General features: G+C 38.7%; 1 protein-coding gene across 1 annotated transcript in view; it reads right to left on the minus strand.

Annotated features, from left to right (window-relative positions):
* The window catches only part of LRP1B (LDL receptor related protein 1B), a 1,293,242-nt gene that overhangs the window by 154,520 nt on the left and 1,112,660 nt on the right, over nucleotides 1-26,062 (minus strand). The window contains 4 exon segments of the mRNA XM_043525164.1: nucleotides 6,540-6,659; nucleotides 12,231-12,350; nucleotides 12,462-12,578; nucleotides 19,392-19,485. Coding sequence (XP_043381099.1) covers nucleotides 6,540-6,659; nucleotides 12,231-12,350; nucleotides 12,462-12,578; nucleotides 19,392-19,485 — 451 coding nt within the window.

A 26,062-nucleotide genomic window follows, 5' to 3' on the forward strand; every position in this document is an offset into this window, starting at 1 on the left:
TGATACTTAGGTCCAGATTTTTAAAGGTATTTAGGCTCTATAACGGAGCTAACTCACCAGACAATGTGTCCACACATGGTTGGGTATGCTGTTGCAGCAATTCTGCCTCAGTTTCCACACCAGACAGCTGCTTGGCTCTGTAACGGTCAGCTTCTCACAAATCCAGTCAGGTTGTTCATAATTTCACCCTTTTTGAGGCAATAAAGAGTCCCACCGATAAAAAGTCCTTTGGCCCTGTATCAGGTTGTCAGTCTCAGCCCTGACCTGTGCTCTATAGTCCTTGCCCTCCTCTTCCTCAAGGATGCTTTCCTATCCCCCTTTCTGTGGGAGATAGGGGAACTCAGGCCTGTGCTTTTCTCTGGGTTCCAGCCCAGCGTCATTGTGTTTAAATAGCTAAGACCTCTCCTTACAAGCCCTTGCTACTTCTATCCACAGGTGCCTTTCCCAGGACTATGTCTTCCAGTCCTCTCTCTTGCGAAGTCTTCCTCCTCATATGGCTTCCTTGCAGTATGCTGCTGAAGAGCTTCTTCTTGGCAGTTCCCAGACTCTCTAGCCGCTTTCTAGAATCCATTCACCCCAGCTGTCCTCTCTTTTCAAGGCCAATTCCAGGGTATAAGCTACCTACTGCAGCTCTTCTCTCTTCAGTCCTCACCTATTCTTCTTCTTCTTCCTCCTCCTGGATTTTGTGGTGCAGCAGACTCACTTCCTGAATCTATGATCGCCATTCACTGGACTTCATAAATGGGTTATGACTTAAAGTCTGTCACCTCTCCCAGTATTTTTAAAGAACTGCAGGATAGCTTTTATAACTGGACCCCATTTTCCTTGTATTCTGAATAGGGGTTCCACTAGCTAGTTTCCACCAGGTATTTTCCTAACTCTTTCTATATCTCCAGCACCTTTTTCTGAACCACTTTGCACTCCACAGCTAAGAACACAAGGATAGTGGAGGTCAAACCCCTGTGGAATGCAAAGGGGCTCAGGAAAAAAGTGGTCGATATAGAGTAAGAGCTAGGAAAATATCTGGTGGAAACTTGCTAGTGGAATGCAAAAACAAAGAACAAGTAGGGAAGTTCCTTAAGACAATGGTGCTAGGAAAGCTAAAAATAGTTGTCAACCTAAATTCCTTTAAAAATCCACTACCTACTAGCAAAAATAATTTCTTGCCCTTTGCCATTTTAATGGTTTCAACATTTTACTCTTCTAAATAAATTGTAAAACCTTCAAATCACAAAATTTAAGGGGAACAATCTGTCCCAAAAATGTTCAATGCTTTAATAGCTAACATTCCTCTGTGTGAAATCTATATTTATATATATTCTTTAACTCAGTGATTCTAAGACCTCATTCACTCTTTCATTTACAATATATTTTACTGACCAAGTATTTATCAACTGCAACTGATTAATAACATAGTAAAAGCAGTATGGTTCATAATTAAATCACAGTGTTTTAATATCATGTGCCGCAAAGAGCTGCAGGAGATGTATTAAAGAGCTACTTGCAGCTCACAAGCCTCAGTCTGAGTATCACTGCATTAACTCATTATTATTGAAAATACTTTTACTTTAAGTAGATCCTACTGAAAATATTTTTCTTCTAAAATTAATGTTTTGTCTGTAAGAATGTTAATAAATTGTATTCTGAATTAAGTTTCAGGATCAGTAACCTCTTCTTTCTTCATAATTGCAAAGGGACTTCTCATGTTTATGAAACTTGACATATTCAGGGAAAAATGATGATTTTGTATCAATCTCAGAAGCCAGTCCTTTGGCAGTAATTCCAGAGTCGTTCTACATTTGATTATGTATTATTTGATTTATTCAAAGAAACAAGAATGATGTCAATTTGCAAAAAAGAAAATTTGCATTTATTTGTTCATTTCATTAATGGCAACTAAAAATTATATCAGATAATCAGAACACTTCTTTTAAAAACACCTTATTTTTGGACAACTTAATCATGTTTCACCAGAAATACGCAACTAAGTATCACATATATTCCCAACCTAAAAAAAAAATGCCTTGATGTTTTCAACTCTGAATGTCCATTGCATTTCTGAAAATATTTTCATGGCTACTGCAAAAACAATCAGTAAACTTTTCCATCACTGAGTAGATACTAAAAACTACAGAGTTTGCAGCAATGATCCAAAGATTGAAACATAGTAGATGAACAATTTCACATTATCAACAAGCAGTAAATTCCAGCTCTGATGTCAAAAAGGAATGAAAGAATCTCTACGATTCCAGGCTAATATTTGCTTTCAATATAAACATTGCTACTCTTCATATTATCACAAGGATCATAAACTTGTCTACCACCATACTAGATCATCACTCTTGTCTAATCTTTTCAAGCCAGTGGTTTCCAGAGCATCCACTGCTGGGAGAGCTCTTGATGCTAGTGCCAAGAATTTAACTGGCTCTTTAAAAAATATCTATTCAGATCAGCCTTCCTCCAGTGGTCAAGAATCACATTTTTAAAAATCCTGAAATGCCCAAATGGTCACAAATAAGAATGATGCAAAGTGCTAATGACCTCTGTTCCATGGCTAATATTTTATGTAAATCTAATTATGACCACACAATGTGAAAATTGATACTCCATTCTTGTACTATGTACATTTATTGGCAAATAAGAGGTAGAGATTCTAGAGGCTTCATTTCAAAGTCTGATGAGGTTGGGGGCTTTAAAACCAGTGTGTAATATTGTTGCTGTTCTCTCCCTATGCTTTGTGCCTTGATATTTTCTGTGGATGCTCCACCTCATCCAACAAGTTGGAACTCAGAACTACCAACTTCAAACACTGAGTGTTGAAGTGCTTTGGAGACAGAGAAGTCTTCTAGTGGTGGGATTTTGTAGGTTATGACATAGATAACTTTGATGGTGAAACTACCTAACTGAACTTGCCAGGGCAGAAGCTAGATTTCTGCCAGTGTATCTAGCATCTATGCTGAGCCTCACTGCTCAGCCATCTTGGCTGACACAGACTGTTGTTTTGAGGATTTACTGGTTGAGGAACTCCAGGACAACCTCATACTGGATTTAAAGGAGTCTCTATGAGGTGCCTCAATTCTTGGGATGATATCTGAAAGTGAATCTGATATCCCTGCAACTAGTAACTGACTCTAAGGTAGTGCAAGTTCATGTATTACAGTTATTGTTCTGCCTCAAAGACATGGTTTGAAGATGCTGAATAGTCTTCCTTACTCCACAGTCAAGAACCAGAGAGTTTGATCTGTCTCACACTAGGGGTTTGAGACCCAGTGGATAGTATCGTTAGAGACAGTATAGGTCATTGGGATGGAAAAAGCATAATGCACAACAGGATCCTCTTCCTATGGATTTTCCCTCCACGGACGGCCCTCCCAAACCTCTCTCTACAGGTGGGAAAAACAAGAAAATTTTGCAAATTAACAAACGTGACAAATTATTCTGTCTACTTTTCTGAGAGGATGCCATATGGTTCAAAATCATTAATGCCACCAGATTTATACTCCTTTAGTGAAATCTCATTTTCCATGTCGCTACTGTTAATTATTATATTGTACTTTCATAATAAAATAGTTGATTCAAAATTATTTTAGCAATTTTCATAACCTACATAACATACATAATAGTATGGGTATGCTTTGTACTATTTCAAATAAACTAATTATGATTATAAGATAATGTCTAGGTTTATATACAGTTCGGTATATTACTTCTATTATTTGAGAAACAAGGTGGGTAAGGTAATATCTTTTATTGGACCAGCATCTGTTGGTGAGAGAGACAAGCCTTTGAGCTTATGCTGATATTTTCTTCTTCCTTTCCCAGACCTGAAGAAGAGCTCTGAGTAAGCCTGAAAGCTTGTCTCTCTCAACAACAGAGGTGGGTCCAATAAAAAATATTATCTCACACAGCTTGTGTCTCTGATATCCTGTGACCAACACGGCTACAACAACACTGCATATTTCTTTTATTTAACACATTCACACAGAACCATATATACAAAATCACAATCAACAAACTACCTAGCTTCAGTATCTTTGATTAGTAGTAATGTGCTATTTTTGCAGCACTTATTTATACTATTTTCCATTCTGAATACATGAAGATTATATAGAGATAAAAAATAAAGGATTAACATATTACTTCAGAGTTCACACCTTCCACTACATTTGTTAGGATAATACATGAAGGTTGTATTGTCTGTAGCTACTTATATCACTCTGTGGCAGACTTATGGTAGAAAGAACCGGAGAGCCCAATGAATGGCTCTTAACTTGAGAATACAGAGGTGTAACTTTTATTTCTGCTGTTATTTAGATGCCCCCACCCACACACACATATACATCTGAAATTGGAGATTTGCTGTGGTTATCAGTGAAGGCATGGGAGGATTGAAAGACTTCTTTCTTTACACTGCTGGAATGGGAAGTTGGGAATGGGCGACAGGGGATGGATCACTTGATGATTACCTGTTCTATTCATTCCCTCTGGGGCACCTAGCATTGGCCACGGTTGGAAGACAGGATACTGGGCTAGAGGGACCTTTGGTCTGACGCAGTATGTCTGTTCTTGTGGGACCACCAAATTACAGATAGGAATTCCCTTTCTTGAATGCCCAGAGCCCTTCCATATTGTCTATGCTGGGCCTGAAATTTTCCAGTACTCAGTGTTGCAAATGCCTCATTCATAAAAGATCCAAGGAAGTCATACTCGTTTAGGCTGTAAGGCCCAATAATCATAGAATGAAAATAACAGTTTGTTTAGATGTATAGGTGATCTTATCTTTAAGAATCTGTCATAGATTGCTTTGCCCAGTGTTGATTCTATTATGGCTCCTAAGAATGGAATCCTATGAATGGTGGAACTTTAACTAGCAGTGCCTGCTGAAGTGCTCATGGGCCCCTCCTAGCTCTCTCCTCAGCGTGAGCACTCCCACAGCTAGTTCAAATTCTTCCATCTAAGCTATGCCCAGTTGGAGCATCCCCGGAGTGTAAATACGTGGAGGCCACTCAAAGAAGAATGAAGTATTTTATGTCAGTATGCAAAGACACGTCTTAAAGAGACAATATGAGTCTAGTGCAGGGGACCCTTAACATTTTGCATCCTGTGATCTCATGTTGCAATAGAAATGGGTTTCCAGCTATACACCCTATAATTATCCATAAGGACAGAGAGGGTAGTTACAACCCCCTGAAAGCTGTTCATGATCTCCAGGTTGAGGGCCCATAATCTCGTGAACTGAGTGAGGATTGGAAACCAGGAATATCTGAATTCTACTTGCAGCCATGAGAATAAGCCATCCAGCCTTGTTTAAATTACTTAGCTTCTGTTTCTCTCGATTTCTCCATCTGTAAAATTGGGAGCCTCAGTACACTATATCTACTTTCCTTATAAGTGACCTGGGAGGATTAGTTAGTTAATGAAGTCATAAAATGTTACTGTTATTGCAGGTGAATTGAAAACCTTTAAAAATAAAGATGTTTGAAATCCAAATCATTAAATTTTATGACAGATTTCAAGTTTATAGATAAATGCATTTAAAACAAAATACATGAAAAAAATCCTTTCCTCTTTCACTTACTTACCAAAAGTGAGAATTCCTCTTTCACTTACTTATCAAAATCCAAGTTTGCTGTTTGTCCTGCAATGTGTGATGACATAACTACTATGGAAAGTAGGTAGTGACTTTAGGACCCTGTACTATATTACTATTTTAAAATATATTTTTAACTATTACTGGAAAAACATGAACTCGGGTCTTTGCAGTTAAAAAGTCTTTCAAGTCACCTTTCAGGTACAAATAGGAAACAAAAAATGCTAAAGATTTTACTTTTTGTGCAAAGGGGAGCAATAAACAACAACAAAAGAAATAGTCCCAAAGAAAATAAATAAGCTTTTTTCTATTTACTATTGGATTCATAAAAGTCACTACAAAATTCTGCTTTTGGGTTGCTTAACACTGGATGTATACTCAGCTAAGTCTTTGTGAGGCCTGTCTTACGCTGGACTGTTCCATCAGTACTCCTGTGATTGCTGATACAAAAATCTGTTTATTTTATACAATGTAACCTAGTTAAACTACTCAGATGTTTACCGCAGTTATTAGTTTTTTTTTATTTACCAGCATTTAGTTTAATACAATAGGCAAAAAATATGTGGAAGAAATTCATAGGCACTGGGTAATTCTGCGATAAGAATTAAAAAGAGAAGCCACTAGTGTTTCAGGGGAGTCATTTGTTTTATAACTGCTGTCCATAAAGCAGATGCTTCAAGACAGATTTCACAGGTAAAATAAAGCTATTCTATCAGATGATTACTTTGAAATAATGACACAGGACATATTTAATATCATTGCAACTTCCCCATTACAATTTATGGTAAGAGAATAAAAATAAATTTAAAAAATTGGGAAAAGTCTTCTTGAGCAAGAAAGTTATAAAGATACTGGTGTTAGAAATATGAGATTTTAATAAAGCAATGTCACTACTTTTAAACAAAAAGCCTCTGACTGCACTCCTTTGTTTGACTGTTGTCAGACTCACCACAGTTTGCTTCATCTGATCCATCAGCACAGTCCGGGTCCTCATCACATACCCACAGTTTAGAAATACAGTGTTTTGTAGTTTTACACTGGAAATGGTCTGGAGAACAGCTGTTTTCCGCTTTAAAGAAAGGGAGTTATTTTTAAAGCTAAATATTTTTGCCAAGGCTCAAAACATTTTTTGTTAAAATAAATAACCCCAAATGTTAAAAACAGGCTCTCCATGAGTTCTATAGTGTTTTTCAGTGATATCTCCAGGAAAATAGCAATCTGTTTTAATGCATTCTATTGTTATTTAATCCATTTGATTATTAATAACATTGTACAAATGAATTTAGAGAGGCACAATATTTATGGTAGTGTTCCATTGATTACAAACAAGAACATTTTCAACATTAGTTAAATTCGATAGACCAAATGCTAACAATATTCTGGTTAAAAGGCCCATCATTCTCTTCTGGGCACTACCATCAACAGTGTGAGCAATGCACTGTGGGTAAAGAGACTTTGAGAGGAAAATTGGCAAAGAGGAAGTGAAAGATGGACATCTGATGACTGAAACAAAGGGGAAGGAGCAAGCTTCACCATCCTGGTTGCCATCCTCACCATATCCTGGAACCAAGAGATCCATTGTAACATCATTGGGCTTTTGTCATCTTGTTCCCAAGACATGTCCTGACTGGACCGGGCCAAAGAACCGGCCCAGATGACATCTCCACCTTCACTGGTTCCAGCTATATCCCAGCCACTACATGGGATATGAGACTTTGTCATGTTCCCTTCCTCTCCCTTTTCATTCTTTTCAACCCCCTACCTTATTTCTTCTCTTTCCTATCCCTTTCCTTTTTCCTTCTGTCTAATAAGAATCTGGCTAAGCTGGCCAAGTCTGCATGTTTTGCAACACAAAGCCTGTGACCAGAAAGAGACAGCTATATGCAATATCATGGTACAATTTTGCCACGTCTTGGAGTGGTGATAAGACTGTGTTCTGTGGCTGAGTTTTGCAGCAGCAAGGTTACAAGTTAAAACCAGTGACAGCTGCATTTTCTATCTTTGCTGTTCTTTCCCCTTTTGTGTATTATTTGTCGTGTTTTGCCTTCTAGAAAATGGGATCGGACTTTAAACAACAGCAACAGCAGTTGCAACCCAACCAAACTAACTTCTCTTTTCCTCCAAAGGACAGTAATTACCATCTTAATACCAACTAAGAGACTGTCTTAGGAAGGGTTTTTTTCCTTCTAAAGACTCTCTGCAACTAAAGGGAAAAGGAACAAGGGATGCTGTTAAAATGCAAGCCTTATTAAATACTTTACATTTCAAATGCTTTAATGGCTTTTCCCTTTTTAATAAAATGTAATATTTTTCAGTATGTGTTTCCCATGGTACTAAGCAGGCTGAGGTTTGCATTGCAAATCCCAAACAATGTTTAAAACTGTTTAATGTTGGATAGATTCTGGGTCATGTTAATACCTTTGACTCTTTGGGCCCCTTTATTAAATCTAAATGTACAGGGAGTCCTCGGACTTACGACGCCCAATGCCACTTACTACACTTTTCAATGGACTGCTCATTTAGCCCCTACGATGCTTGTTTCGCCCTTAGGATGCTTGATTTGCATAAAGTTCGCTTGAAATCATTTCCTGGTTGCGTTATACAGTACTGGTATGGAGCTGGAAGGGGTCCCTTCTGATTGGCTTCGAGGCAGCAGGGTAGTTTGTTGTTGGGTAGGGTTGCTGCTTGTTTTTGATTGGCTCCCAGCCCCAGGCTCAGCCAATCAGAAAGCTTGAACAGTGATTGGCTGAGGCTCAGCATGTGTGCCATTCTCCCTGGCTTTCTGAGCCTGTGTTGCTGGCATTCTGAGCGGCATATGTGAGTTTATATGTTTATCTGAATGCTCTTTACAAAATACAATAAATACATTAAAAAAAAAGGAGTACTTGTGGCACCTTAGAGACTAACCAATTTATTTGTTCATAAGCTTTCGTGAGCTACAGCTCACTTCATTGGATGCATACTGTGGAAAATACAGAAGATGTTTTTATACACACAGACCATGAAAAAATGGGTGTTTATCATTTCAAAAGGTTTTCTCTGCCCCCACCCCACTCTCCTGCTGGCAATAGCTTATCCAAAGTGATCACTCTCCTCACAATGTGTACGATAATCAAGGTGGGCCATTTCCAGCACAAATCCAGGGTTTAACAAGAACGTTTGAGGAACGGGGGCGAGGGGGGGGGGAAGGAGGTGGTAGGAAAAAACAAGGGGAAATAGGTTACCTTGCATAATGACTTAGCCACTCCCAGTCTCTATTCAAGCCTAAGTTAATTGTATCCAATCTGCAAATGAATTCCAATTCAGCAGTCTCTCGCTGGAGTCTGGTTTTGAAGTTTTTCTGTTGTAATATTGCAACTTTCATGTCTGTAATCGCGTGACCAGGGAGATTGAAGTGTTCTCCGACTGGTTTATGAATGTTATAATTCTTGACATCTGATTTGTGTCCATTTATTCTTTTACGTAGAGATTGTCCAGTTTGACCAATGTACATGGCAGAGGGGCATTGCTTGCACATGATGGCATGTAACCTATTTCCCCTTGTTTTTTCCTACCCCCTTCCCTCCCCCCTGTTCCTCAGACTTGTTCTTGTTAAACCCTGGATTTGTGCTGGAAATGGCCCACCTTGATTATCATACACATTGTAAGGCAGTGATCATTTTAGATAAGCTATTGCCAGCAGTAGAGGGGGGTGGGGGGAGAAAACCTTTTGAAGTAATAAACACCCTTTTTTTCACGGTCTGTGTGTATAAAAACATCCTCACTGCATTTTCCACTTTTATGCATCCGATGAAGTGAGCTGTAGCTCATGAAAGCTTATGCTCAAATAAATTGGTTAGTCTCTAAGGTGCCACAAGTACTCCTTTTCTTTTTGCGAATACAGACTAACACGGCTACTACTCTGAAACCAATAAATACATTGATGTTGCAACATTAGTCATCTATAGTTCATACAGTACAAAAATCTGGGTCATTATGGTGAAAATAGTGTATCAAGCCTTAGATCAGGAACCAAGCTCCCCTTCATACCATTGATTCCTATGGGAAAAGCTGTTTTGGCTTTCAACATTTCGACTTACAACGCAATTCTAAGGAATTGTGTCATAAGTCTGAGGACTCCCTGTATACAACAGTGTCCAGTGCCACCAACATCCTTCTGCTCTGTCTTCACTGTTTTGAAGAAAAGTAGTGAATTGAAGAACCAGTGTGAAAACTACTTCACAATGTCAACATAATTGCCCAGGTAACAGAAGATTTTGCTGTAAAGAATTGCTGCCAATTTTCCCTGGTTTCTGAAAGCTGTTTTGTATGGGTGTCTTTAGTTTCCAGGATTTCCAACTTGGCAACTAAACCTGGTTCTTAGTGCACTCATGGGTTTTCCTTTTAAATCCTTACAAAAAGTGCTAGAAAAGTTCCTCACATGAGAGATGGCATGTGATTATTTTCTGCACAGCCAGGAGTATGAAAAAATTAATGCCCCTTTCCTGTAGGGATCCTATCCCTAGTTATTCACCAATCAAAAAGTAATTTTCTTCCCTCACATCCTTCCTAATGTATATATATCTCACTAGCTCAGGAGACTTCCTTCATAAATCTCCTTAGAAAGTTAAAAAAAAAAAAAGACTGGCCATGAACATCGACTTATTTGGCAATATTATGGCCTATGGCAAATTAGTAGAACAGAAAATGACCTTCAATGTGGGTATGCTAACAAATGTTAGTCAAAACATGTAGCTTTAACCGGATTTCCCATCAGCTGTAGAGTTCTCATAGCCAGGTTCTAAGCCACCTGCCCTTTGGCCCACAGCACAGTGGGCATGTCATGAACAGAAAGGGGTGGGAGGAGTTATATCTGGATTGCTTTGCAAACTGCTTAGTCTCTTGCAGTCAGTTACCATATGGCACAATCTAAGCACATTCTAGGTTGTGCTAATCTGCACTGGACCTGGGATGATAATTATGGAGCTGTAAAAACAGCTCCCTGGTGCTCCCCTCCCACTTGTCTGCCCCCCCCCACCCCCCCACCCGCAATCTGCCAGGCATAAATTCAGCACAGCAAAGAATCTGATCCCATATTTCAGAAAACAAACAAACGTTCTTGGCAATGTTACAAATAAATCCTAAATTATTAAAACTAAACAAAGATTTATCATCTAATTTGCTTTTCATTATTTATAATATTGTTGACTTTTTGCACGTAGCTCAGCTTGGGCAAAGAAAATTTTCGGGTTTGTTTATATTTAGTTTCTAGTCATTTTCAGTTTCAGGTTTTCACACATTAGCACGATGTTATAGTGTTTGAGGTGGAAAATCATGCAGTCATGCCTATGTAGTAAGAGTACTTATAATAATAATACCTTGCTCTTATATAGAACTTTTCATCAGTGGATCTCAAAGCATTTCATTACTAAGGCCATATTATCCCCATTTTACATGTCGGTAAACTGAGGCACAGTGAACTGAAGTAACTTGCCCAAGATTCCCCACCAACCACTGGCAGAGACAGAAATAGAAGCCAGGTGTCCTGAGTCCTAGTCCAGTGTTCTAGTCACTAGGCCACACTGCCTAGTGTAGTAAGTCATACCAGTATTGTAAAAGTAATTGCGACACAGAATCCGGACCACTACGCAAAATCCTGACTTGCGGACTTCATTTAACAAGAGGCCTGACTGAAACAACATAAAACAGGCAATGTGGTTCCTGAAAAGCAGTAACTCAGCTACCTTAGGCTTCCGAAAGGTGGCTATTAATCATCAATATTCAAGGGTCTTTGTATCCTCAACGGCCCTTTTCTAAAGAATGCATGGAGTCTCCAAGCCATTGTGTATGTGAAGCTGGAGAAAACCAATTTACAAATGGGGTAGCTGCCCTGGATCAGTGGGGGCTTGAATAACAGGCTGAGTGAGTGACGGAGTCATCTGTCTCTCTAGATGGCAGTATGGTGCTGATAGGCACACCGGAAACATCAGAGATTATATTTACAAGATGTAAACTCTTCAATGTTTCCCGCTCTGTAACTAAGCTGAAAATACCTTATCTAGTTTATCTTATGAGAAATGTCAATGTAGGTATTTTAGCTTAAATGAATTCTTTTAATTCCATTTTCTCTGTTTTGATTTTTTTATTAAAATTAATGTCATATGGGTAAATTTGCAGAGACCTCCCGTAAAAGAGAAGTCCATAACCTCCAAGGAAAAGTGCTGTAGGATAAAGAGTTCGAGAACCTATACCCTCTCTCAGTTAAGGAGCAGGAACAAAGGTATCCTCTCCCAGTAAACTGTGCTGCCTTCAGGCCCTGGCAGAAAGTCACATGAGGAATGCTAAAAGACCAAGGAGGAGACAAGAGATGGTGGTGGGAGTGGTCAGAGTAATATATACAGTTTAACCCAAATAAGAGACCCATATAATTTTCTAAAAATGAATTCTCTCTTTTTTCTCAGTGTCATAGTTACAAAAATATGAAGTCAATGACAGAAGTATTTGATTTCTGTACACAGAATATCTCAAGTACTGTATGTCAAATAGTCCAAAGGTTAACTGATTTTCATTGGGCATACAGTGATTTTACATATATCTTTTAAACTCTATGTTTAAAACTATCCATCAGTGTGCAGTACAAAACTCTCTAAAGATAACTTACGACAGTCTCTTTCATCTTCTTCATCACCACAGTCATCCTGTCCATTGCACCTTAGATTTATTGGAATACATTTCTGATTCTTTGTACACTTGAACTGACCTGACAGGCAGACATGTGTGTCTGGAAGATAGGTTAAAAAAAATTCCAGATGAGTTTCTCATGAGAATTTAAATCATCTTAGCTAAAGATCTTAGTCAATTTTTGAATTCGGTGCTACACGTAATCACCTACCACAGTTGAGTTCATCAGAATTGTCCCCACAATCATTTTCTCCATCACAGATAAAAGCTGGCAGAGCACAAAGTCCAGTTCCACACTGAAAACGTCCTGGTTGACATTTAAATTCAGCTGAAAAAACAAAACAAAAACCAAATCTTGCACAGTTGCATACAGAGTTTATAAAACTTATAAACAACGCTTTTCTGCTATTCAAAATGTATATTGAATTACTTTAAACTATGTATGAACCCCAATGTGAACGTGTACATGTCAGACAGAAGTTTCATGGATTTTTCCTTTCTGAATAAACTGACCAAATATATGGAATGATTCAAGCCCCACTGAAGTTAGTGCAAAGACTCCCATGGATTTCAATGGCATTTGGATTGGCCCACAATGAGAAAATGTTGTCATGAAATCATTTGGATGTTTTTATATCTATTTCTTTATATTAAAAATATATATCTTTAACCTATAACAGAGGTTAAAAAAATCTCATTAAGTACAGAAAAATTACCAGCTCTATCCCAGGGATGGTAATGTGCCAATTATATTATTACTCTTCAATGGACTAATTGAATATATTTATAAGTTATTAAATTAGGATATACAGACTCAACCAGAGTATTCTGTAGTTACTAAACCATAACTGAACACACATTTTTCAATTATAAGATCGTAGCACTAAGGCTGAGGAGGGTCTCATTTACATGATGACTGCACAGTTATTTCTCAGTAATGATACAGCATGCAAAAGTAAAGTAATTATCTAATCTTGCAACCATGTCTATTACTATTTATTTGTAAGCATCGGTGTGCTAAGCGATGTACAAAACAGAAAGGAATACACAGTCCCAGCTCTGTGGATTTTTTAATCTGAACAGAAAACACAAGGACCCACTGGGACACCAAGAGGATGATGCTATCTTAAGTGGATGATTATCGTTTCTATTTGTAAAAAGAAAAGGAGTGCTTGTGGCACCTTAGAGACTAACAAATTTATTTGAGCATAAGCTTTAGTGAACTACTGCTTAGTTCATCGGATGCATTCAGTGGAAAATACAGTGCGGAGATTTATATACATAGAGAACATGAAACAATGGGTGTTACCATACACACTCTAACCAGAGTGATCACTTAAGGTGAGCTATTACCAGCAGGAGAGCTAGGGGATGTGGGGGGGAACCTTTTGTAGTGATAATCAAGGTGGGCCATTTCCAGCAGTTGACAAGAACATCTGAGGAACAGTGCGGGAGGTGGAGGGGAAAATAAACATGGGGAAATAGTTTTACTTTGTGTAAATGACCCATCTACTCCCAGTCTCTATTCAAGCCTAAGTTAATTGTATCCAGTTTGCAAATTAATTCCAATTCAGCAGTCTCTCATTGGAGTCTGGTTTTTGAAGTTTTTTTGTTGAAGTATTGCCACTTTTAGGTCTGTAATCGAGTGACCAGAGAGATTGAAGTGTTCTCCAACTGGTTTTTGAATGTTATAATTCTTGACGTCTGATTTGTGTCCATTTATTCTTTTACGTAGAGACTGTCCAGTTTGACCAATGTACATGGCAGAGGGGCATTGCTGGCACATGATGGCATATATCACATTGGTAGATGTGCAGGTGAACAAGCCTCTGATATTGTGGCTGATGTGATTAGCATTTATGTGTCTTAGGGAAGAAGTCAGCTTTCAATGGGGATTTGAATAAAGAAAGGGTGGAGACCAAGAGCAATGATTTTGGAAGGGATTCCAGAAGGCAGAAGGGAAGTTGATATGGAAACAAGATTGAAGAAGAAAGTAAATTGGTGAAAGACAAGTTTGTAAGGGTGACAGGTTGAGATAAGAAACAGCAGAGATGCAGATGTGGAAGTCCCTGTGCAAACCTTTGAAAGGGAAAGTTTGATTCTGATGTGGAAAGAGACAGGAACTTCCTATTGAGGAGGTTACAACAGTCCATAGTGCCTCTGTCAGTTGTTTTCTTTTTCAGTAAAAGTTAGAAAGTACTGAAGTGTACTAAACATGTATCCCTAACTCTGGTTCCTAAACAGAATAGGTTATACAAGCTATCAGCTGCCTGGGGATTCCCCGATGCTGGAGGAATCCTCAGAGAGCTGGTTAAATTATAATAGGGATTCACCTGGGAGACCAAGATCTGTCTGAAGCTATAAATGTGTATGCAGTAGATAAACCATCTGTGCTGACAAGTTGCCAAATGGCTGTGACAAAACATCTTGCTAAAAGGATTAATGCCTGTCCTCTCTAGACAATGAGAGAATCTGGAGTTATTACTATTGAAGGGATTATTATATAAATCTCAGATTCCTTGAGTTCTGGGTTTGACCAAAGCCCAAGAAATGGTACATAAATATATAATCTGGTGAAAGAAAATATGACCAACTAGAGATTGGTCAAGAAAGATTTGTAACAAACCCAAGAAAGATTTGTAACAAATCCTACTGTGAATTTATCACAGAATAATTTCCTTATCTGCAAGTGCTTTCTCAACTCTTAGCCCAGAACAGAAATGAGATAAGACTTGTGCAAGAAAAACCAATGTTACTATCCCAGCTAAAGTAGGTAAAATGTGCCCATTCTTTAATTCTGATATAGAAATAAAATGAAAAGGAGTACTTGTGGCAACTTAGAGACTAACAAATTTATTTGAGCGTAAGCTTTCGTGAGCTACAGCTCACTTCATCAGATGCATTCAGTGGAAAATACAGTGGGGAGATTTATATACATAGAGAACATGAAACAATGGGTGTTACCATACAAGATGAGGGTATGCATTCGGTGCAAACTGAATAGTCCCATTAAGAATTTAAATATTAGTGTTTTGTCAGTGTTGGAAGGCTTTAAGACTGAATCCTTACATCCACAAATTGATCCTCAATAATGTGAGAGTCAGAAAAATTGATCTACTTTTTAATATATGGATGAGACACTCCACAGATGACAAGGCAATACTCCAGTTCTCCCAACATGGAGATTTCCAAGCTAATCAAAAACATCGATATTGTGTTCCACAATGGAATGACCTGCACTTCTCTCTGTAAAGTGTATAATCAAACAGTTCTAAATCAGATTAAGATTTTGTTCAAATCAGAAATGAGTCAGTTATCATAATTTTCATAAAATATGGAACGGTAAAGACCCTGCTGATGTGTCATTTTCTCTTCAAGCTTTTCCCCCCCCAAAGGTAAGCCAAAGGTCAGACCTTCTGGCCAACAAGGAATAAACATTCAGCCCAAAATGTGCCACAAAGAGTATGAAGTGTTTGTGCCATGTATTGTATCTGCAACAAGTAGACACTATTCAAGAACACTAAACTCAAACTGGTTGTTTTCTGACAAAGGTAGCTGTCCTGACAGTTGTTGCCTATGCTGTTCTTTATACAGATTCTTTCAGGGCTATCATTTCCATCACCTGTCTACAAATCTTTTGGAATCTAGCAGCTTCCAATGACCAAGATCCAGAACTCTGAGTTGTGATAATACTCCAGCAGTTGCTCAGATTGTCTACAACTGAGACTTACTGTGCTGTCAGACATATGCCTCCCAAGAATGTCCTGGGGAATCCTACTCAACACAAACCAGCATGGCATCCCAGGAAAACAGGAATTGTCTTCTCCTGTTTATGTGTAAAGTGGACACCCAAATGATAGAAATGTTCATGATCTGAACTATTTTATTTTGAAGATTTCAAAGGTATATTAGTCCTCAGAAAATTCAAGGCCATCTCTATCTCACATATAATAGCTGTGTTTGCTGCCACAGAGACCAGACTATTGGGAGTGACAGGCAGGAAGCCTTCATATTAAGCGCAAAAAAGAGGAAAGGAACCTCACAGTCATGTCCTTGAGAGACTGTTCACTGAGTAACCTGAGTTACTGAGGTACCACAATCATCTTTCCTCTCAATGTGAACTTGTAATTTCCAATTTAAGGAGACATAAGTGTGTTAGCTCTGACTGAGCACACTAAAAATTATAGCGTAGCAACAATATAGCATAGCCGCTCAAGCACGTACCCATTCAAGATGCTAGGTACATACTTGGGTGGGTAGCCCTTCCTGCCACTACTACCACGGTGACTACATTTCAATTTTTAGCCTGCTAGCTCATTCAGAGGTAGCATAGGTATGTCATCCTTGAGCTGGGAATTACATTTTCAGCTTGAAATGTAGATGTCCCCACAGTTAAGGGAAGCCTACCTCACTGAGTTTTGCAAAGTATTGAGATGAGGTATGTTATGCAAACCATTTATTTTGCTTTACTTCCATTTTCTCTCTATTTTTTATAAATCTGTAGACAACACAAAATGCTTCAAGCTATAAAGAGAGGTGATAAGGGGTAAAAAGTTTCTGGAGCCTCACTCTTGGTCTTGATCATATGTGGCACACAGAGTTATGGCCTATCCTCTTAAAATACATTGCAAAGAGGAGTAGCAGGAGAACAAAGAGATGAAGCCTGATGACCAAGGAGATGCACACTGGCAGTTGGGGCAAGTGACGAATACTTATCCCTTCTATAGCACCTTTCAATAAAGAATTTCAAAACACTTTACAAACATCCGGGCCTTTATCTGAAACCCATTGAATACAAGGGAAAGACTCCCATTGACTTCAGTGGGCTTTGGCATAAGTGATCAAAACCTCCTTAACCCATGATATAACAATATTTATTGATTCCCATTTCACAGATGGGGAAATAGTTACAGACTATTTAAATGGCTTCCCTGAGAGTAACTGGCAGAACCACAAGTATAACCCAGGGTCCTGAGTCTCAATTATTTTCCCAAAATGATCACTCACTCTGATGGCTTTATATGATTTTTTTATTATTATTATTAGCTTGAGGTACTAAACAAATAAGAGGAAATTAGTCTTCTTTTTGGGGTGACAATATCATGGGATTGTTTAAATGGATAGTCTTATATATCTTAATGTTCATTTAATGTTCATTTACAGAATTTTTTGGCTTTAAGAATTTCAGGGATAGTATTAGTATTTCCCCCCAAAAATCTCTTCTTTTTTCCTAATATCACTATAAAATAGTGTCTTTTGTCTAGTATGTTATATATAGTTACCTCATGTGGAGAGAGGAGTACAGTATTTTTTATTTTGTTATGTCATTATTCTTTTGTATGTTTAAAATATTATGCACTAATTTATTTTTATTTTCCTTTTTCCCCTTGATACCTTTTACCTGAGATGTTTCTTTTTGGGGACTTTAATTAATGAACAAACTGTATTCAGTGAAATGATTTTTTAAAATAGTTTCTGAAATTTAAGATTAATTAATATTTAAGATTATATTTTAATGATAATCTTAACAAGAGTAAACTAAAAATCAATCTAGTATTATATAAACAATTAGTGTAAATGGAACAGGGTATAATAAAATATTTTTTGAAACTTTGCTCTTAAATTAAGGGTACTGAAACTCCTCTAGTTTTGTTCACACTTTGCACATTGTAAAGCTTAAATTGTAACGTTTAACATGTTACTGAGGATGAAACTATTGCATGTGATTTACTACAATGTCCATGTGGTAAACAGACAAGTTGGTCAGGAGCAGAGTTCTAGGTAGAGAAATGAAGTAAAGTAACTTATAAAAAGTGACAGGTTTCAGAGTAGCAGCCGTGTTAGTCTGTATCTGCAAAAAGAAAAGGAGGACTTGTGGCACCCTAGAGACTAACAAATTTACTTGAGCATAAGCTTTCGTGAGCATCCGATGAAGTGAGCTGTAGTTCACGAAAGCTTATGCTCAAATAAATTTGTTAGTCTCTAAGGTGCCACAAGTCCTCCTTTTCTTTTTCTCAAAAGTGAAAAGATCAAGTATTTTTCTATTGTTGAACTTGTGACAATGAAAAGGGTATTATAACAAAAGATTTAGAAGCATATGAGAATTGCTTATTGTTACTCTGATTCAACATATTTCTTTGTTAAGATGTGGATTACAAATTTTAGTGCACAAGATTAAAATGGAATGACTGTGAATTAGAATTAAAGAGAAATGCAGCGGGGTGAACATTTTTCGTTGTGAGTACAAATTTCAAGGTACAATTAGGGTTGCCAGTTTTGGTTGGATGTATTCCTGGAGGATTCATCACTTGACATAATCTTTAATTAAACATTTATCTTTAATTCTTGGAGACTCCAGGACAATCCTGGAGAGTTGGCAACCATGGGTACAATGCACTCATGATCTTTTGATTTTTGGAGATACAGTAAATCACATAAGTGGTTAGTGATTGAGGATGAAAGGTAGCATCATCCTCTAGACATTAAAATATAGTAAACCAATGCAGGAGAAACAGCGTTTTCCAATACCTAAGACAACTTGCATTCCGCTGTCATGGAAAAACCATGACAGCTTTTCTCTGGGATGCTGAGAACATCATCATGATTGACTTTAAGCTATCTAAAACTTGACAGGGGGAATATTACAGTGGCTACTGTATGAAGTATGAGAGACTATCAAGGAGAAATCTGCTGATTCTGCACTACTACCAGCACAGTGTGCCACAGTTACATAAGATGATTAGAAATAATGCATCTCACAGAATCATTTGTACCTGAATTGTAAGTTCTAATCCCCCAAACATCCTTTTGCATTATTTGTTAAAACAGGATACTCTATGCGAAATGTATCCAGAATTGTAGCAAGAGTCACTTAGAGAAAAGTTGAACAAATGTCACTATTCGGCTTTAAAAATCCAACTTGAACACAGTTTTTCAAGAAACTAAGAAAAAGATAAACTATGATTTTGGAGCAATTTAAGATTTGAAAATATGTATTATAAATTCTTGCAGTTTGTTAAGGACTTTCAAATGACACTTAGCAGTGATCATCTTATTTAACTTTCTAACTTTTGCATTACAGTATCTTATACAAGAACATCATGGAAAAAGAAGTTGGATTTAGAATACAGAATGTACTTACGACATTCTTCAGGTTCATCTGATCCATCCCCACAGTCATCTACAGTGTCACATTTCCACCAGAATGGAATACATTTATCAGTTTTGCAACGGAACTGTAGTAAGAAATGGAGGGAAAAAAGCCTTAAAATATGAATATTTTTCATGCAAACAAAATAATTTATGAGAAATTAGACTCATAGCTCAAAACTTACACCTAATGTTTCCCTAATGTGCATCTACAGTTGATTTTGTACAAGATACTGTTTGAGGAGTGTTAGCCTAGATCTTCAGCTGGTGTAAATCAGTGTAGCTCCAATGATAGTAAAGCTATCCCATTTTACAACAGCTCAGGATTTGGTCCTTCAATTTTAATTCAAAATAGAAATTTACATTCCTTAAAGAACTGTTATTGGGTCTCTTGAAGCAGATATTTAACAGCATTCTTTCAGAATGAATCTGAGTAACAGTAGATATTTTGAAGTTGCTTAATAATTCAACTGAATATACAGTTTTGTTTTTATACAATCACTTTTATGTAAGTTGAATCAAATCAATGGAACAACAACCTAATTCTCCTGATTCCTCAAAAGGCAAAAAATCTGTTAAGTAAGCTCCTTCATAAGGCCCAATATTGCCCCAAATCTCAATTAGAAGCTCTGCTGTTCCTTCACTATAGCTGAGAGAAGAATGCTTCTAGGAGTTAATCTGAAACCACCAATTCTTTTTGCCAATAACATCAAGTGGTAAAGTCTGGGTAGTTTAAGAATACTGGTAATCTATTTTAGTTTTTCTATATCTATGCTTATCCCTGGTTATTTACGTGCTGCACAAAAGTAAGGAGTAAAAAAGCCCAGAAACAGAACATGTTTTACTTTGTAAATTCCATCAGGGGAGAGGAGTGTGACTGAGTGTACGTTTTCTGTTTGTTTGTTTTGTTCAAAGAGCATTGATCCTTAAGGAAGTTTTCTTAAAAGGTTTGTTTTTCATCCTAATCTGAATACCATTAAATCAGAGATCAGTCTAATTTTTTCTGCCAGGGACTTCCACAGGCAGGATATTGCTGTCAATTATGCTTTGTGACCTGTAGTTAGAACTGAGATATAAATGCTGAATTATTATTGTGGAGGATAGCTGGGAATCGCTGAAGATAAGGTTGGTCCTGTGAAGTAGCCAGGTCCCAAACACTTAAGTGGCCTTGTAGAAAAGGACTTTCAAGTTCTATTCTAAAGTGGATGATGAAGTATACCCACGTTGGCCTCTAGCATAAGGTGTGCAGCTGCAAGCCATACCACCAGCTCCAATCTTTCTCCAGTGTTTATGGCCAAGCTCAGGTAGAGTTAATTGCAATAATTCCACCTGGAAATGTGGAAAATAGAGATGATAATGGCTATTTCCTCATAAAAGAAAAAAATCCACAAATCTAGAGTCACCCACTCATTTTGCTTAAACTATCAACCAATTTTAACTTTTGGTCATCAGTGGCCTGGGAAAATTAAATTTAAACCATTAAAAAACCTTGGGATGAAAATCTCCCCATCCCATTACATCTCACACTTGACATACAGATCATCTATTGGCAAAAAATTCCCTCTTTTCTCTTTGCTTGGCAATACAGCTTTGCCTGTTCCCTCTTATTTGAGGACCTAGTCATTGTAATCTATACTTTCAACATTCCTAGGTTGGACTATTGCAGTTCACTCTACCTGAACTTGGACACAAACACTGGAGAAACAGGTCACTTGGATAGATCACCATCATCTACTTTAGAACAGGGTTGAAAGTCCTTGAAGAACTGCCTCTGTCATAGAAGCATGAGACTTAGGGAACAATACAGGTGAGTCGATGTGTTCATTTAGATGGAATTCTCTAACCACCTTTGGTCAGACCTTTGGGTGTGTTCTTAAGGATATGTTGTCCGGGAAAAAAAACTGTATAGACAGGATCAGCCATCAGAGCTTGAATCTCTCTTCTACCCTGCTTGCTGAGGTTATCACTACCAATTCAGAAGTTTTCAGAGACAAGTGCAACCGAGAATAGATAACCATAAGTTTGAAGGGAGGGCCCATGAACACTGAAAGAATCAGGATGAGATCTAAAGGGAAGAATCAGTTCCTTGATAGGTGGAAAAACTCTTATTAGGCATGTTAGAAACTTTATGATCAATAGGTGTGAAATGATAGATTGACCCTCTACAGATAGATGACATGCCGAGAATGCTGCCAAGCATATTTTCACTGAGCTCAGTTCACTGTTTCAGTTCTAATAGGTGGCATAGACATACTGATACTGAAACTTCCTGAGATTTCCCCAAGATTGTTGGCGACACCAGAGAGAAAATCTTGTTCTTTTGCGGAAATTTTGAAAAGAGTAACCTTATCTTGAACAGAAAGATTTCTGGAGCCATGAGAATAACCTCTTTCTCACACCAGTAACAGCTTAGTTCTCACATAGATAAACTAATTCTAAAATCGGTCTTTCTGAGATAAGGGCTACTAGAAAGTTCAGCCACAGTTTTATATGAGCTATTATTCTGATTAATCTTGATATGTGATTATACTCAGATGGAGAATCCAGTGTACCTATGGCACTAGGGCTGTTACCTACATTTTGCTGGTGCTTAGTTGTAGGATTCCAATCAGCCATTCTGGAGAAACTCTAATGTAGCTGATATTACTTTCTGATTATTATATTTGTTATTGCAGTAGCATCTAGCAGTCAGTGCCCCATTGCGCTGAGCACTGTACAAAGAGGCAATCCTTGCCCCAGAAAGATTTCCGCTTGCACTGGAAACATTACTTGACCAAATCAATGAATGAGATTTCCTGGTTGGGTTCTGTCTGGTTACCAAAATGTATCCAAGAATGGAAAATTATGGAATTTTTGGAAAATTCCAGCTGAATTACACTTCTCTTCCAATGCCCGTGCTGTAAACCACAGATGTTCAAGATGAAGGAGTTCCTGATTCAAAAGGTATGTTGTTTTCTGCAGGTGCAATGTGGAATACTTGGTTATCTGTCAAGTCCAAAGTGCCCTCTGGGCCAGGAGAAGACATTCCTTTCCCTCTTTTCTGTACTTTTATGTGAACTCTCTTGAAAGGCAGAAGATTCATCTCTGCCCAATATATTGTTTCCACTGCTGTTTAAAAGCTTTAACCTCTGGTATGACCCTGAATTTTGGAATGGATATAAAAACTCATGCCTCATGCCTAAATAAATCTATAACAGGAGGTAGGAGGAGACTTCCCTGTGAGCACCATAATTACCCCCTTTGTAGTTTTTTTGCACCTTCTGCTGAGGTTTGGTTCTGGGTTGGCTATCAGCATTTTGCTAGTACTTAGCTGTCCACAAAGGAGCATTTGGATGTGATCTGGGAATGACACCTAATTTTGCATTGCATCAGGAGTATAGTTCCATGACCTCAGAAGGAATTTCTGCACTGCATTTTGAGAAGCCCACTCAGGCAATGAAGGCAATGCCTGGCACCAGCAATCCTAGCAATTGGAGATAATTAGCTATAGATGACAACTGCTAGGAAATGAATAATACAATGAAGTTCTGGATCTTTGCAAATCTTTCCCATAGTGGCAAAATATGACCAGAGCTATGTTTGTTTTGATTCTGGGGGACAACCATTCTCTGTATTGGGTTCAGAAAGTTCTTGATGTTTGACCAAATGCTGAGCATGAATTCCTTTCAGCAGTTGCCCAGTTATAAATGAATGTGTTTCTCTGAGCAGGGTACTAATTGGCATGTTGTCTGTGCATGGGAATATGTGCTTAACTTGCAACATGAGCAAGTCCTGTGATTACCAGACCTTTCTTAAAATTCTGGGTATGGAGGAGCATCCAACATTTCCAGGTGGTCTTCCAGTCAAATACTAACCAGGATCCCAACCCTGCTTAGCTTCCCACAGCAGACAAGTTCTGGTGCGTTCAGCATGATATGGCTGCAGACACAGAGCAGAAGAAAGCGTCTTGTATTGGAATTGTGAGCAAACATACACACACACTGATTTCGTCTTGGTCATGCTGATATTTTTGTTGACTTGGAGGAAAGTTTATGTAGCTTTCCATGTAAGCCTTTGTTCCAGATTTTGTCCTCCAGGGTTATAGTCCCTTCTTGGACACCCTTGGTGTTGGTAATGACTAACACATTGCTATGCTGGCTTTTATAGTGAGAGTTGAGACAATTTACTATCTCAGCTTACTAGATGTCTGTGGGATCCTGCAAGGTTGCCTGTCCGATACCCTGGGCCAGCTAGCACCCATGTACGTACTGTAGGAGCAACCTAGTACCTCTCTGTGCTTTCCTCAGTAATTCAGGAGTCATACTGAGCATGGGAAGGGATTTCTCACTTTTCTCTCTGTAATCTCATGATGGTGTAGCTTCACAGGGAATGGAATCCTCATGTGTTTCATTTCTGGTCTCAGAGATCCTGAAGTGCTCCTTCTGCTTTATGTGAAACCTGCCTGTGGAGCAGGGGAGGGATGAAGAGAGAAAAAACCCTTCCTACCTTTCAGATTCTGAGCCCCTTTCCTTGGCAGAGCAAGGGTTTACGATTGATGATCAGATGGTACAGATCCTATTCCACTGTTACCTAATCTAAAATCCCTTTCATTGCAAAGGGAGATACCTGGGTGCAAGCCAGACAGACACAATTCCAATTATTTTGCACCCTTAATAAGAGCTTCACAGCAGGGGTAGACTTCTCCGCATGCCCAGACATGCAGAAGGTGTGGGAGGGGCTGTGAGCTTGATACAGAGCACTGTGAGAGCTTCTGTGCAGACAAAACTCCAGGAAACACTCCCTCCAAGAGGGGGAAGGCAGAGAAGGGGTTTAACCTCTGATTTTAACCCCACACGTTCATTAACGATACTAACTGCTGCCTTGAAAAGATGATGCTTTCTTTTGACATTTTGGGACTTGAAGTCTCTGGGATTTGCAAGACTTACCCAAGAGCATCATAAAAATCTCAAATCATCCTGTGTGGAAGGGGAACTGGGGAACTGTGTAGCAGCCTGTCTTCTTTCCTCAGAGATGAGGACCCATTCCAGTATCTGGGAGAGGAGGACTTTTTGATCCTTTTGTGTGGTGGGGAGGGATTTTCCCCATCCAGCCTGGGTGTATTGTGGGAATTACCCGCTGAGCTGTCTGGATAGCATCTTCCTTGTCCTTAGACTCTTTCCCCAGAAGGCTCAGAAGCTCCTGATAGGCTTTTTTGCACTGGCATGGTTGCTCCTCAGGGCAGGGTGTGAACTGGGTATGCTGGTCCAACTCTGAGCTCCATACCCTGGCAGCATGAGAGTCAGCTGGCTGTGAATTGACAGGCATAATTCACCCTCTGTTGCCTCACATGTGGAACAAACTTAGATTTGGCCTGATGTTTGTGGGACAACTCTACCATTTTTGAGAAGGGGCAGAGGAATCCTGGAGGGAGGCATTGAAGTGCTTGATCTGGGTGATTGAAACCACTACACTGACACATACCCGATCCAGCGGACGAGGAAAAAATATTATATGATGCTTCTGCAGAAAAATGAATAAAAATAATGTTATAAAACAAAATTGTCTGGATAAATTGAAATGCCAACTTGTTCCACTGCTGGAGGAAGAAAATCTGGTGGCCTTAGTTGAAAGGCAGACCTTAGTCCTTGAGTCCCTAGCAACCACACTGGACTGCCTCCAGATTCCATAGGTGGGGAAGCGGGTTCACCATGAGTGAAGAATGAGGAGAGAGGCTCTGCAACAGAAAGTGAATTAAAGGAGCAGGCTTCTCAGCTGGACTTTTATGGTCTCCTGATACCCAAGAAGTTGTGAAACGTTCCTGCTGATATGGCCAGGTTATCCATAAAGGATGGAGGACAATGAAAGGATTCTATGTAAAAGTACCCAGGAATCCTGAGAGACCCTGGAGATGAAGTTCTTAATGCAGCATAAGGGTGAATGTGACCACAAGAAACCACAGCTCCTTTGTCTGGAGAACTATTCCAGGCCTGCAAGCCCACCCACATGGCAGAGAGGCTGACCCAAAAGCCCTGAGAAGTGAAATTCAATCAGGAAATGCAGTTATATTTCCCAGGACTGAGGAAGGGCCCCTCAACTTGATCCCTCTAGTACAGAATGTAAGGTGGAAGCACATACAGAAAGTAAAAGTGTGTTGGCACTGAGAAACCTGTGGCAACTCCAAAGAAAGGGTGGTAGATCTTATAGATTGTTGTCACTGGAAAGATTGGAGGTACCTTTGGTTTGAAAAAAACACAACCAAGGTCTCTGATCTGCTTATGGCAATGTTTTACTTCCTCCTCTGCAATGACACTGAGACCTACTCTCAGTTGCATTTCTTATCCTTATGCTTTAGACATAAGAACAACAGAAGAGCAGAACCAAGGCTTTTATAAACATCAGGTGTCACTGAGATCCTGAGTTTCCAGTAAGGAACCCACTTAGCCGGTGACTTGCCAGTTGCTGAGCCAGTCTCCAGTAGTGAAAATATGCTTGAATACTTTCTTACCCAGGAGGAAGCACCACCAAAGTCCCTCACAGTGAAGGTGCCACTGTCCTGACACACTGAAATGATGAAGCTGGTATACTCTGCAATGGAGCAAGTCTGAAACCAAACTCCAAATATTCCTCTCCAATTTGAAACTGAATTAAGGTACCAATCCCATCATCAAGGACTTGTGTTTCCAA

Source organism: Chelonia mydas, chromosome 11, assembly GCF_015237465.2.
Source record: "Chelonia mydas isolate rCheMyd1 chromosome 11, rCheMyd1.pri.v2, whole genome shotgun sequence".
Taxonomy (NCBI): domain Eukaryota; kingdom Metazoa; phylum Chordata; order Testudines; family Cheloniidae; genus Chelonia; species Chelonia mydas.